This window comes from Terrapene carolina, unplaced genomic scaffold (genome assembly GCF_002925995.2).
Source record: "Terrapene carolina triunguis isolate 2854851 unplaced genomic scaffold, T_m_triunguis-2.0 Scaffold229, whole genome shotgun sequence".
NCBI classification, from domain to species: Eukaryota; Metazoa; Chordata; order Testudines; family Emydidae; genus Terrapene; species Terrapene triunguis.
In genome coordinates, this window is record NW_020664580.1 from 2,939,469 (window position 1) to 2,953,370 (window position 13,902).

The 13,902-nt window shown below is 39.9% G+C and overlaps 1 protein-coding gene across 2 annotated transcripts in view; it reads left to right on the forward strand.

Annotated features, from left to right (window-relative positions):
• Nucleotides 1-13,902, forward strand: part of INVS (inversin) — a 203,367-nt gene that overhangs the window by 27,446 nt on the left and 162,019 nt on the right. For both annotated transcript variants that reach the window (XM_024193599.3, XM_024193600.3), the window contains exon 3: nt 1,526-1,692. In XM_024193599.3, the coding sequence (XP_024049367.2) occupies nt 1,526-1,692 (167 nt within the window). The remainder of the gene's footprint in view (nt 1-1,525; nt 1,693-13,902) is intronic.

Sequence of the window (13,902 nt, forward strand, 5' to 3'; positions counted from 1 at the left end):
GGGGGCTGCAGGGAATGGCTGCTGAGGGTAAGGGGGAGCTTGCCTGGGGAGGAATCGGGGGGACGACAAAACTCAAACTGTTGATGGGGGAGCTGAACCTTTAAATTGTGCACCCCCCACTCTCAGCAGGCACCAGTTGTCTCTGGCAGAAGCCTCTAGCCCCACCACCCAGCTACAGGGCAGAAGCCCCTAGCTCCCCACTCCAGTCTGTTAGGTGGAGAATTGGGGAGGGAGGGGGATGTAGCAGGCTCTGTGAGCTGCACTTGAACTGTAAAAGAGCCACATGCAGCTCCTGAGCCGAGGTTTGGCCACCCCTGGTCTAGAGTCTCATGAGGTTTAATTCTTTTCTTAAAGCCCCAGCTTCTGGAGTCGTGATTATATTAGCATCTTAGCTTTCATTTACAAAAAATAACTTTCTAGCCCTCCTGCTTGCAGAGAAAACTTGAAAATGTGAATCTTAAAGTCTCAGTAACCAGAGGACAAATAACAATAACCAAACGACAAACGTTTATTCTTTTATAGAAATATATCATGGTTTTAAAACTAATTCCGTTATATTGGGGGGGCCTAATTCATGTTTTTTTGAATGTTTGGGATTGGTAGTCCCAGGATGCTGCAAACTGAAACAGGAATGACTGAATATGTATTATGAGCTAGTTGTGTTCTTCTGCCAGGCAGCTGCACAAACGATTAAGGGGGAGGAAGGAATCCCCTGCATGGCCATATTAACTTTCAGTGGGTTGTGGCTCTGGGCACAGAGGGAGTTAGTAAACTGCATGATATAATCGTATAGTATTCCTTAAGTGTTTATTTTTATATTAAATATGATTTATTTATCCTACTCCCAAATGTTCTATTTCTAACGTGTTGCAGATTTTTATACTGATGATACAAAACGACATTGTAGAAGTTGTCAGGTGGGAGCTCAATTTAGACAGCTTAGTAAAGGATACTTGGGGCATTTGATACCCAGGAAGGTGGGGGTTGGTTTCTGTTTTTGACACCCAGGAAGCAGTTAAGGCTTTTGGCACTGTGGGGATGCATCTTCATTCCCTCCCTATTGTGGGTGGGAAAGGAAGTGATCTGAATTTTTTAGAAGGGCTTGAACTTCAAGTTTCCCATCCCAACTACTCTTGGCAGCAACCAGCTGACTCACTCACCCTGTGCCAATATTTGCATCCAAAAGAGATGGATAAGCATGCTAGCTGATTGTTTATGCTAAAATGAGGAGCAGTGAAATAGATGATATATTGATGTTAAAATCAAGTTTCATGAAGTTTTTCCTTCTGTTCCTTATTATGGGATGGGGTAAAAATAGTAGGGACTGATCTGTTTTTACAGTAGTCTTCATAATTGTGAGTACTTCTTTTAACTATTAAAACACTTACTGTTGAGGCAGCAACGTATGACTAAAGATTGTTTTGTCTGTACAGATTCCATGCTCTCTCAAGTGCATAGTAACATTTTACCTTTAAGTAAGCTTTAGTGATGCAATCTTTAGTAATCATCTTTTGTATAATTATAGGAAATCCTGAGTTGAAAGATAAAGAAGACCAGTTTGGGAGAACTCCTCTCATGTACTGTGTGTTGGCTGACAGGCTAGATTGTGCTGAGGCCTTGCTGAAGGCAGGAGTAGGTATTAATAAAGCTGATCATAGCCAGAGAACTGCTCTTCACCTTGCTGCACAAAAGGTAATTAAATAAAAATGCTCTAATACCTAATGCTCAGCTAATGTTGCCACTGGCATTAAGTTTGAGAAACTCTTAAATAACTAAGTAAATGGTACCCAGTATTTTCAAAGGACTCTACTGTTTTCTAGGCCATCATGCTATAAATGTTAGTATTTTGGAAAATGTTTCTAGGAATTTGGCTTGTGCAACAGTTAATCTCTTTATTCTCTCTATTTTTTGTGATGTAAACATAGTTGAATTCATTTGCCACTAATCTAGTGGCCCTTTGCTCTAACTCTTCCCTTCTAGGGAAAGCAATTCTTGTCCATTTCAGAGTAGACAGTTCAACGAAGTTCTGACTGTGTAAGCTTGCTCGTACATTCAGTGATACATGTTGGATTATTGCCATTTACTTGAATGGCTACAGGACTGTGCATTAACTATCTCTCAGTGCCAGCAGCAACTCTGAGAATTTCTTAAAAGATGAAGTACGTGAAGGGAAATGTAGGAACTATATTAGGAAATTAATTACATATGTTGTCCCTTCTTTAGTTATATCAGTTTGTTTCCTATTTATTAGGGCTGTCAATTAATTGCAGTTAACTCACGCGATTAACTTAAAAAAAAGTAATCGTGATTAAAAAAATTAATCGCGATTAATCACACTTTTCATCGCACTGTTAAACAATAGAATACCAATTGAAATTTATTAAATATTTTTGGATGTTTTTCTACATTTCAAATATATTGATTTCAATTACAGTACAAAATACAAAGTGTACAGTGCTCACTTTATATTTTATTACAAATATTTGTACTGTAAAAATAAAGAAATAGTATTTTTCAATTCACCTCATACAAGTACTGAAGTGCAATCTCTTTATTGTGAAAATGCAACTTACAAATGTAGATTTTTTTTTTTAATTTTTTTATTTTTTTTGTTACGTAACCGCACTCAAAAACACAAAACAATCTAAAACTTTAGAGCAGGGGTTGGCAACATGGGGCTCGCCAGGGTAAGCACCCTGGCGGGCCGGGCCAGTTTTATTTACCTGCTGACGCGGCAGGTTCGGCCGATCGCGGCCCCCACTGGCCGCGGTTCACCGTCCCGTGCAAATGGGGGCGGCGAGAAGCCGTGGCCAGCACATCGCATTCCCGCGCCGCTTCTCGCCGCCTCCATTGGCCCGGGACGGCGAACCGCGGCCAGTGGGGGCCGCGATTGGCCGAACCTGCCGCGTCAGCAAGTAAATAAACTGGCCCGGCCCGCTAGGGTGCTTACCCTGGCGAGCCGCGTGCCGAACGTTGCCAACCCTTGCTTTAGAGCCTACAAGTCCACTCAGTCCATACTTCTTGTTCAGCCAATCGCTAAAACAAACAATGCTGCTCTCTTCTTATATACAGTGTCCTCTGAAAGTGAGAACAGGCGTTGGCATAGCACTTTTGTAGCTGGCATTGCAAGGTATTAATATGCCAGATATGCTAAACATTTGTATGCCCCTTTGTGCTTCAGCCACCATTCCAGCAGACTTGTAGGCTCTAAAGTTTTACATTCTTTTATTTTTGAGTGAAGTTATATTTTTGTACATAATTCTACATTTGTAAGTTCAACTTTCATGATAAAGAGATTGCACTACATTATTTGTATTCGTTGAATTGAAAAATACTATTTTGTTTTTTACTGTGCAAATATATGTAATCAAAAATAATAATATAAAGTGAGTACTGTACATATTGTATTCTGGGTTGTAATTAAAATCAATATATTTGAAAATATAGAAAACATCCAAAAGTATTTAACTAAATGATATTCTATTATTCTTTAACAGTGCGATTCATTTTTTAAATCACTTGACAGCCCTACTATTTATTTATGATTTATCCATCACAGGTGGCAACAATAAATATAATTTAGTCATGAGGGGAACAATATATATGAAGAGTATTTAGGATTGGGAGGAGTATCCAAAGTAATGGGGAACCAAGCAGGTGGGTAAGAGGCAGGTGAGATCAGCTGGTCAGCCAGAACATAGGTAGCAAGTGCTTCTGCACCAACTAGGCTTGGAGAGGAATTGTAGGTTATTCTGCAGGGAAGTGACTGCATGGCAAAGGGTATGAAGAGGCACAGCTGGTGGAGAGGAGCTTCAGAGCCAGTAAGGGAAGAACAGCACTGTTTTAAAGGAGTTGCAATGAGGACAGATCATGGCAATTGTATATTGGAATTAATGATTTTTTTAAAAACTTTTTAATTCATAGTTATGGTTGAGAATTTAATTGTTCAAAAGTTAAGGTCAGTTCAGCCATGTTCACTCAATTGTGTGTTAAACCATGTAATTTATACTACTTTGTTTTCACCTGTTCATAATTTTCCAAAATATTTAATTTGTGTATATATGTGTATATATTTGTTTTTGTTTTAGACAGAGCTATAATGAAATAGGATGAAGTTTGAATTGTGAAATATTTCATGGTCAGAATCCTTACTGAGGACTAGTGTCTATGCTTGGTTTGAAAAGAGAAATGTTTTGATTTAACAGATGTGCATGTGCAACTGGTTAAGGCCATATTCCTGCTTCAGGATCTGCTAGAGCGGACCCCAGTACCCAGTTAAATGCCCATTGAAGTCAGTGGGACTCTCAATGGACATAAGGGTCTGTTAGTGGATCCCAAAGCAGTATTAGGAAATTTGCCAAGTCAAATTGCTTACAAGTTTCACTGGGAAATGCTGAAAAGCATGTAAACTGTGTAAGATGGTCTTCTGTAATTCTCTATTTGTTTCTTTTAAAAGTAGTGTTAATTGCACCCAAAAGTTCCTTCAGCTACACAAAACATACAGTAAAAAATTGTTGCTTGATAAATGTTGTCCTGAAAGGTAACCTTGCGTGTCTAAATGCCCTAAGTGACCATATAAAGACATCCTGAAATATTTTACTATGTTGGATTACCTTTAGTAAGTGATCACCTCTCCAAGGTGACTAGAGTTCTACCCACAATTGATTTTAGATATAGTACTACTCTTTTCTAGGAGACTAGTTGACCCATTGCTCCCAAAGCATACCTTCTGAACACATACAGTTATGTATGAGAGACTCTGTTCTTTGCATAGATATGTATATTACTGTAAGATGTTACACTGAATTACCAATGTAGTCCATTCTTTTTTATTGTGTGTATGTAACTGGCAGACAAATTAATGTTTTAGCTACAAGCAAACTTTTCGTACATTAAAAACTTGATAAAATTAAGTATTTCAGATCATTTATATTTTAAGAATTTTGTAAACAAGAACATTTTTCATTTCAATTGAGATTTAATCTTATATAGAATTCTTTTCTGCTTCACACAAAGTTCTCAGCCACCTTTTATTAATACTACTTATTAGTTTCTTGAGTTGTTTGTTACAAATTTCATTATATGAGGTGAAGATTGCATGTATGTAATATTTTCCATTCTTCCTTCCTTTGTTGAATGTAAACCTTAAACTGTTTCTCTGTCACTCAGGCATATAACAAAATATGCAACATATGCAAAGTTAACATTCAGAGCAACTTTAGTTCCTGAAAGTTTTGATTCTTGCATTAAAACTAGATTTTTTTTTCTTTGCATTAAATAGTAAATTCATTTAACAGCAAACTCTAATCCAAAATACAACATATATGGCAGAGTTAACATATGTAAAGGGACCTTTCACTTCTGTGTTTCCTTAGTTTTGCCCATGGAGGTAGAAACCAAACTGGCCTTTTTGCCTCACTGCTCTTTCTTGCACATGCTTCCTGATTGATATTTGAGCAGTTCACTCTAAATCTTAATGAAAATGAGGTCCTGTGCATGCTCAGTGTGGCATTTATAACTTTGTTTCAAAATAAAATCTTTCAAATTAACAGGACCTCGTGTGTGATTTATTATTTTTGAACCCCAAGGGGGTTCAAAACTATTGAGATAGGCTTAAATCATGAGATTTTAAAAATATATTTTGAGTTCTTTGTATTTGCCTTCTGGCTTTTGATCTTTTAGGGTTCATAGTTTCTAACCTTCATGTTTGAGCAAAAAAGCGAACTTTTTTTTCCCCCTTCAAAACAAAAGGCGAGTTTCTCTCATAATCCTCTGACCAGAAGAGCTGGAGCTTTAAGAAAGTCACCAAAAAAACATGAGATTCACAATAAAATTGTGTGAATTAGCAACATGCAAAGTAAGCTGTCATGGGATAAGAGGAAAGGTCCTCTCATGGATTGGTAACTGGATAAAAGATGGGAAAGAAAGGGTCAGTCTTCAGAATGGAGAGCGGTAAATAGTGGTGTCCCCTAAGGGTCTGTACTGGGACCAGTCCTATTCAACATATTCATAAATGATCTGGAAAAAGGGATAAACAGTGAGGTGGCAAAATTTGTAGATGATACAAAACTACTCAAGATAGTTGTCCCAGGCAGACTGGAAAGAGCTACAAAAGGATCTCTCAAAACTGGATGTCTGGGCAACAAAATGGCAGATGAAATTCAATGTTGATAAATGCGAAGTAATGCACATTGGAAAACATAAATAATAATTTAGATGGGGTCTAAATTATCTGTTATCACTCAAGAAAGAGATCTTGGAGTCATTGTGGATAGTTCTCTGAAAACATCCACTCAATGTGTAGCGGCAGTCAAAAAAGCAAACAATGTTGGGAATCATTAAGAAAGGGATAGATAATAACACAGAAAATATCATATTGCCTCTATATAAATCCATGGTACGACCACATCTTAAATACTGCGTGCAGATGTGGTCGCCCCATCTCAAAAAAGATATATTGGACTTGGAAAAGGCTCAGAAAAGGGCAACAAAAATGATTAGGGGTATGGAATAGCTTCCGTATGAGGAGAGATTAATAAGCCTGGGACTTTTCAGCTTGGAAAAGAGACGACTAAGGTGGGATTTGATAGAGGTCTATAAAATCATGACTGGTGTGGAGAAAGTACATAAGGAAGTTTTATTTACTCTTTCTGGTAACACAAGAACTAGGGATCCCCAAATGAAATTAATAGGCAGCAGGTTTAAAACAAACAAAAGGAAGTATTGTTTCATATAGCGCGCACAGTCTGTGAAACTCTTTGCCAGAGGATGTTGTGAAGGCTAAGACTATAACAGGGTCAAAAAAGAACTAGATAAGTTCATTGAGGATAGGTCCATCAATGGCTATTAGCCAGGATGGGCAGGGATGGTGTCTCTAGCCTCTGTTTGCCAGAAGCTGGGAATGGGCGTTAGGGGATGGATCACTTGATGATTACTTGTTCTGTTCATTCCCTCTGGGGCACCTGGCATTGGCCACTGTCGGAAGACAGGACATTGGGCTAGATGGACCTTTGGTCTGACCCAGTATGTCCATTCTTATGTTCTTAACATGGAATTAGGGAAGCACCCTCTTAATTCATTAAGGACTCTGTGTCACTTTTTATTTTGAGAGTTCTTGTGAGGATGTAGTAAGACCTGTCAAGAACGTTTTGAGAAATCAAATGGCACCAACCAGTTCTCATGAGGAGGGCTTTAAATTAGATTTGCATGGGGATGGAGACCTAAGCCGGGCGGTAAGTGGGGAAGTGTTTCCTCCCGGTATCCCACAAGGAGGAGGGTGCAACAGGGGAGGCCTCCTGATCCCTACTTAAAAAGTAGGGCAATCAACTAGTTATCTTAGGTGCCTGTACACCCCACCAGCTCACAATCGCAATCCTTAGCTTCTTCACCTACCAACCTGAATGCTTTTCAGTTAGTGTGGGAAAAGCTCAGTTTTCCCCACTAGAAGAACAGCAATAACCGTTCTCTATAAACACTCAGGCCCTCCTGTCAGCCAAGGAACTCTGCAAAGAATGGCAACTGTTCTTCCTTGATGCAGTGAAAGCATTTAACTTTTCTATCCCCATCTGACTGTGGGGTACCTACATCAGAGCATGCAAAAAGGGTTGCAAGATTTTCTTACAGAGGGGAAAATATGGTGTTTTTTCTCCAAATATATGATTCAAAAATGAACCTGCCCAAACTTAAATATTTTAAATCATCTGTGGACTGAGACTTAGCATGTGAAATTACAGCATGTAAGGAAAATGCTGAGAGAGAGAGAGTTATGAGCAGTTGTGGGTTGCAATCGCTTGCCCTTATCAAACTTAGCTGCAGTACCTCTGCTACTACTGCTGTCATTAAGGGTCCAGTTCTGATATCCTCGCTGACTTTAAGTATAGTATCTTTATCCACAAGTAGTTCTGTTAATGTCAGTGGAGTAAGATGCTACTTAGTGTGCAGAAGGGTGACTGAATTGGTCCTAAATTTGTAGGTCCATCTGCAGATTATCAACTGTGAGGTCAAAACATGTAATTCTTATTTTTCAGGAAAGGGACACGTGACTGTAACTCTCCAAATGTTTCATATTCAGGCATGTGATATAGCAATTTATGTTTTAAAACATACTGTATGTGACTTCTTTATAGCCCAACTGTGTACAATTATTTGCCTGCCACAAATAAGCCTCCGAACATAGAAAATTCAGGGTGCCCCTATATAATTTATATACTAAAACTTCCATATGTGTCTCATCTTCCCAGAATGTTATGAGTTCTGGTTTATTCAATAGAAGCTCAATTGCCACATTATATGCTGGGAATACACAGGTTAAATTTAGATGTCAGTAGTAGACAGTAGAAAGATTTTATTTTCTTTCAAAGGTTCTTCTGCATTCATCTCACTCTTATAAAATCAGTCAGGGAATATGTGGAATCTGATGGGGGTAAAAGGTATAATCATATTGAGAGGGTGAAGATTCCTCCAAATATCTGTCATTCTTGTACTGTATTTTAGATCTGCCAAAATACATTGGCACTGTGGGAAGAACCAGGTTTCCCAGCTGAATTCTTGCCTTTGGCTAATTAATTTGCAATTAAAATCTCTCTCCTACTACAGTATACTCCCAAAAAAGAGAACAATTCTATTCTCTGATTCTGCCAATAGAGCATAGCAAAACCACAAATACTTTTTTTAGAATTAAGAGCCTAATGCCACAGTATTCATTCCCTTAAACTTCCAGTTCTCTCTGTCTCTGGTGGTAGGGGCAGAGAGGGAGAGAAAGATAACAGCTAGCTTTACTAATTTTTGTCGCTTACCTTAGAATTCTAATGGTGAGCATATTTGTCCTTGGCTTTAAGAGGAAGACTTTATACAGCTGCAGTATTTGCACTTTTACAGCAAATCTAATACTTCATTTGCTTTTAATATTGAAAGTGAGATTTTTTCCAGTGTTTCTCAATTTTCCATATAAAGTATTTAATAAAAACAAGACCATAAATGTTTGAAATCAAGTAACTCTCCAAATCATTTTTAGAGGTAAAGAATCAGTGTGTTTCATATAAGCAGACTAAGAAAACCCACTTTATTTAAAATGCTCACATATATATTTACACATCCTTTATAAGGTACTGTATTTGCAAATGTTGTTCTGTATATGAATACATGTCCAAACATGTCAAATTGATAATGCCATTTCTCGGTTAGGAAATGTGAAAACCTTACCACCTGCTTTGTGCTCAGTTTTCAAAGGCTTAGTGTCAAATGATCACGTTTTATGAGATACTTAATTTTGAAACAAAAATTAGCATCTAAATCTAATTAAATTGAAGATAAACTAACTAAAAACATTTTATAAGAATTAAAATACTCTTTAATAGTCAGAGTTTCTCCATGCCTGACACTTTTTGTAGCTTTCAGTTTTCTACATTATTTGTATTAAAAGCATGTAAAACAATGTAACACTGAGTTTAGCTAATTCAGTGGGAAATGTCAGATTGATGGGATACAGGAGTATAAAGCAATGAGTGCTGATTAACTAAAGAGTTTTAAAAAGGCTTTTAATCTCTGAGTGAATTAAAGCACAGGAAGGCATGCTACTACTTTGTTTACTAGTTGTGTAATAAAATTGTTCTAAATCTGCCCAGTCATTTCCAAAGATATGTTTATTCCTATATCAAGCTGTCTCTTATAGTTATTTTAAAGAGATATCATTTTGAAATTCTCTTTTATTAATTTTTCCCCTTCTAGTGTTACAAGTAACACTTAAGATTACTAAAACTGAAGGAAGTTGGAGAAAACATATTTTGTATGCTTCTGGGTGCAGGGTTCTCTGAGGCCGGGGAAGAAAGATGTCTCTCTCTCTTCCTCTCCGAAATAGAGTTGGAGAGAAGCAGCCCTATCTTGCAGGACCATTGGAACCCTTGATTGCAGAGAGCAGAAGTGGCCTAACAACCCACTGCAGTAGCTAGAGGAGGTAGCAGGTATACCCTGACCCAGTGCTTTCCAAGGGCAGGAGCACAGTGGGAGCTGACTTTTGTCTTCAACCCCTCCCAAAGTTTGGGCATAACATGGAACTCTTAGCTCTCATGCAGAAACAGCTTCCCCTTCCTCTCTCAATAGCCCCTACTGTACATGCACATGCTCCTCTGGTTTTTGTTGTGATCTTGCACACAGGAACAGGGAACAAAAACTCGAAGAAAATTTTTTCAGGAAAATCTGGTCAAAGATAACATTTTGTAGTGGGGGTTAGGAGCAAAATAGCTTTATCAAAATGAAGTTTGGTCATTTTGCTGCAGTTGACCAGTTTCAAATTGAGATATATAGAGATATAGATACACACCTCTACCCCGATATAATGCTGTCCTCGGGAGCCAAAAACATCTTACCACGTTATAGATGAAACTGTGTTATATCGAACTTGCTTTGATCCACCGGAGTGTGCAGCCCCACCCCCCCAGAGCGCTGCTTTACCACGTTATATCCGAATTTGTGTTTTATCGGGTCGCATTATATCGGGGTAGAGGTGTGTGTGTGTGTGTGTGTGTATATGTGTATATATATTATATAGTGGCAGAGCTCTGACCTTGTCCACGTGGGTCCCACACTTCTAGGCAGTTTATGCTAGCCTCAGTGGCTCACTGCAACACTCCACGTAGCCATTCTGTCTCTAGGGCCGGGGTTACAGTCTACTGAGCCCTTTTCATCATAAGCCAGTAAAGAGGTCGGTGAGAGAACTCCCACAGTCTCTGTTGTCCCTAGGGGCTTATTTCAGAACAGTTTAGCCTCCTGTCCTGACAGGGGCCTGTCTTCCCCTCCCAGGAGGTGTTTCAGTAGTGGCAGGTTGGGGGGGAACCCGGGCCCGCCCTCTACCCCAGGTTCCGGCCCAGGGACCCTAATGGTAGCAGCTGTTGGCAGCCTACCTTTTACTGCCAGAGTTGCTACATTTCCCTGGGCCACTTCCCCACAGCTCTCCCACTTCTCTCTTCTTGACCCTTACCTTAGGGCTCCCTTACCAATGGCTTGAGGGTGTCTTCATTAACCAGCCCTTCAGCTGCACTTCCTCTCCTCAGCCTGACTGGAGTGAGCCCTTTTATAGTATCAAAAGGGCCTTAATTAGAGTCAGGTGTTCACATTACATTAAAATATTGCATTGAGAGATTGTAACTTTAAGGTATCATCTTTAACCTGATGATCTGGGGGTGGGGGAGATGTGAGATTCAGAACACTGCCTGGAATCTTATAAATGCCCCACAGATGCCTTGGGAGAATGTTACCTTTTGCAAAAGAGAGCTTTTTCAAAGCCTGGCTGCCCAGCTAAGGATGTCAGCACTACTGCAGTTTCTGTCTTGGCTCCAGCAGTTCTACATCCCCAGAGCCTGTTTTCAGGAGCTGAAAACTGCAATGATCCATAGCATAGATTTATTGCATCAACAACTGGATACAATACAGCAGTGGTCCCCAACCTTTCTTTTGCAATAGCATATTCATGTTCCCAGAAGAGTGTGGCGGGTGCTGGATGACCAGCCGCCGAAATGCCGCCGAGAAGCGGCGTCATCGAGAAGCGTCGCCGCGGAAATGCTGCTGAGAAGCAGCAGCATTTCGGCGGCTGGTTGTCCGGCAGCTGCGCTCCTCGGCGGCGGGTTGTCCGGCGGAAGCACTCCCTTGTCAGTAGGTGGGCGCACATAAATGCCCCGGTGGGCGCCATGGCTCCCGCGGGCAATGCGTTGGGGACCACTGCAATACAGGATTCTCTCACTAAAACTGAAGAGGTAAGAGACTGTTGTTGGCTCTGTATAAAAATTTGAAAATAGAGTAGCAAATTTGGAGAAATATGCATAAGAATTGGAAGATACTGTAACTGGTGTGATTTTATTAAAATAAGAAACCTATCCATGAAGATGGACAAATTAGAAAAGAGGCAAAACTAAGACTGGTTGTTAGTCCTGAAGAAGTAGAGAGAGTTTCTTCATTCCTGATTGTTGGATTGCTTAGAAAGCCCACCTGGGATAGAACTGAAGTAAGACTCATGAATCGGGGAAACATTTTGAGGAATAGGTAGGAAGATTATGCCCCCTTGTTGAGAGAAGCGCATCTAACAGGATTTCCAAACATGCTTGATTAGAACGGGCCTAACTCTTGCTTCTTTATAAATCAATTTGAATCTTTACCATTGTCATCAGCAGGAGCAGAATTAGACCTGGTGTCTTCCCAACTCTCAATTCAACTGTGCATTGCTTGCAGTGTGCATGATGGAATGGGGATAGTGATTGTGCTAGATCCCTGGGCACTAAAACATGAGTCCTAAAATGACCACTAAGGTTATAATAATAATTTTACACTTTTCATCTGAAGATTTCAAAGTGCTTTACAAGGCTGGGATTAGTTACAGTGCAGTATTATCTCCATACAGCAGATGTAGAAACAAGGGGCACATGGGATTGTGACCAGTCCAAGGGCTCACACTGAACCAAGAGCAGAGTTGAGGATAGAACCCAGGGCGGTTTTCTGACTCTCAGTTCTCTTCTATATGATCCTTCCTCAAGGGAGAGTGGGTTACTGTTCAGAAAAGTGGGATGGCTTGATGGACTACTTGTAACTGGAACAGGAATTATAGTGCCTGGAGCAGGATCAAAGAATGGGAGGGAGGGCAGTAGGGGGGAGAGAGTGCCTGTCATGGGTCCTGTACAATCCTGTAGTTCCTCTGTGCACTCTCAGGCTACGTCTTCACTACCCGCCGATCCGGCGGGTAGCAATCGGTTTATCGGGGATCGACTTACCGCGTCTCGTGAGGACGCGGTAAAATCGATCCCTGATCGCTCTGCCGTCGACTCCGGAAATCCACCTCGACAAGAGGCGGTAGCGGAGTCGGCGGCAGCGCGGCAGCGGTCGACTTTCCCCCGTCCTCACCACCAGGTAAGCCGACCTAAAATACGCAACTTCAGCTACGGTATTCACGTAGCTGAAGTTGCGTATCTTAGGTCGGAACACCGCTGTAGTGTAGACCTAGCCTCAGAGATCTGGTGCTTCCTCAGGCTCTATCTCCTTCTCACTCCAGCACAGGGTAGATTTGATTTAAATCAGTAGTCAGGAAGACTCAATTTAATCATGGTTTTCTACATAAAAGTGCATTCTTGTTGATTGTTAAAACCTTAATACATACTCTTCACAACTCAGAGATAGATGTCGGTTTCATTTTTAGAAGGTACACACTATACATTTTTAAACAGTGATTTATTTTGAAAACTTTTCAGATTAGTTTTACAGCTATATCCGAAAAAGAATGATTGGTTATTTCATTTATCAAAGGTAACTGAAGCAGCTACTTATGAAGTCATTGGGAGGTGAACTATCTCCAATTCAACAGGTTAATCATTAATATTTGGAGGATTTTCTTGCCCTTCTGTATTAGGAGGAGAACATCACCAGACAGACATTTAAATTGTTTTATTTAATTAAAACAACAATGTTAAGTATTCTGGATTTTTTTCTTTAGCAGCAAACATATAATATTTTAACAAAACAAACATTTCCCTTGCTTCTCACATTTCTCTCCAGACTTCTTCTCCTTGTCCAGATTTATTCCGCCCCCAAAAATCTTCTATTCATTGAACTTTTTGAAACTTTGCACTTTTAGAGAGAGCTAAGGGATTGACTCTGCATACACAAATTTGCAGAGGGACAATAGAGTTGAGGTCTGTTATTTCTCACCTCTATATACTATTTATTTATTTATTTAAACAGCAAAAATGTTTTAACAAGCATGTTACCTCTGGGGTGACAAATCCAGAGTTTGAGAACTGCAAAAGTAAGCACCTCTGATGGTATCTTCTAGACTGAGCACTGAATCCCATTGGGTAGATAGGAAGATTAACCTAAATAATTTATACAGAAGCCTGTGGAACCCCATAAGATTGGGTCCCTAAT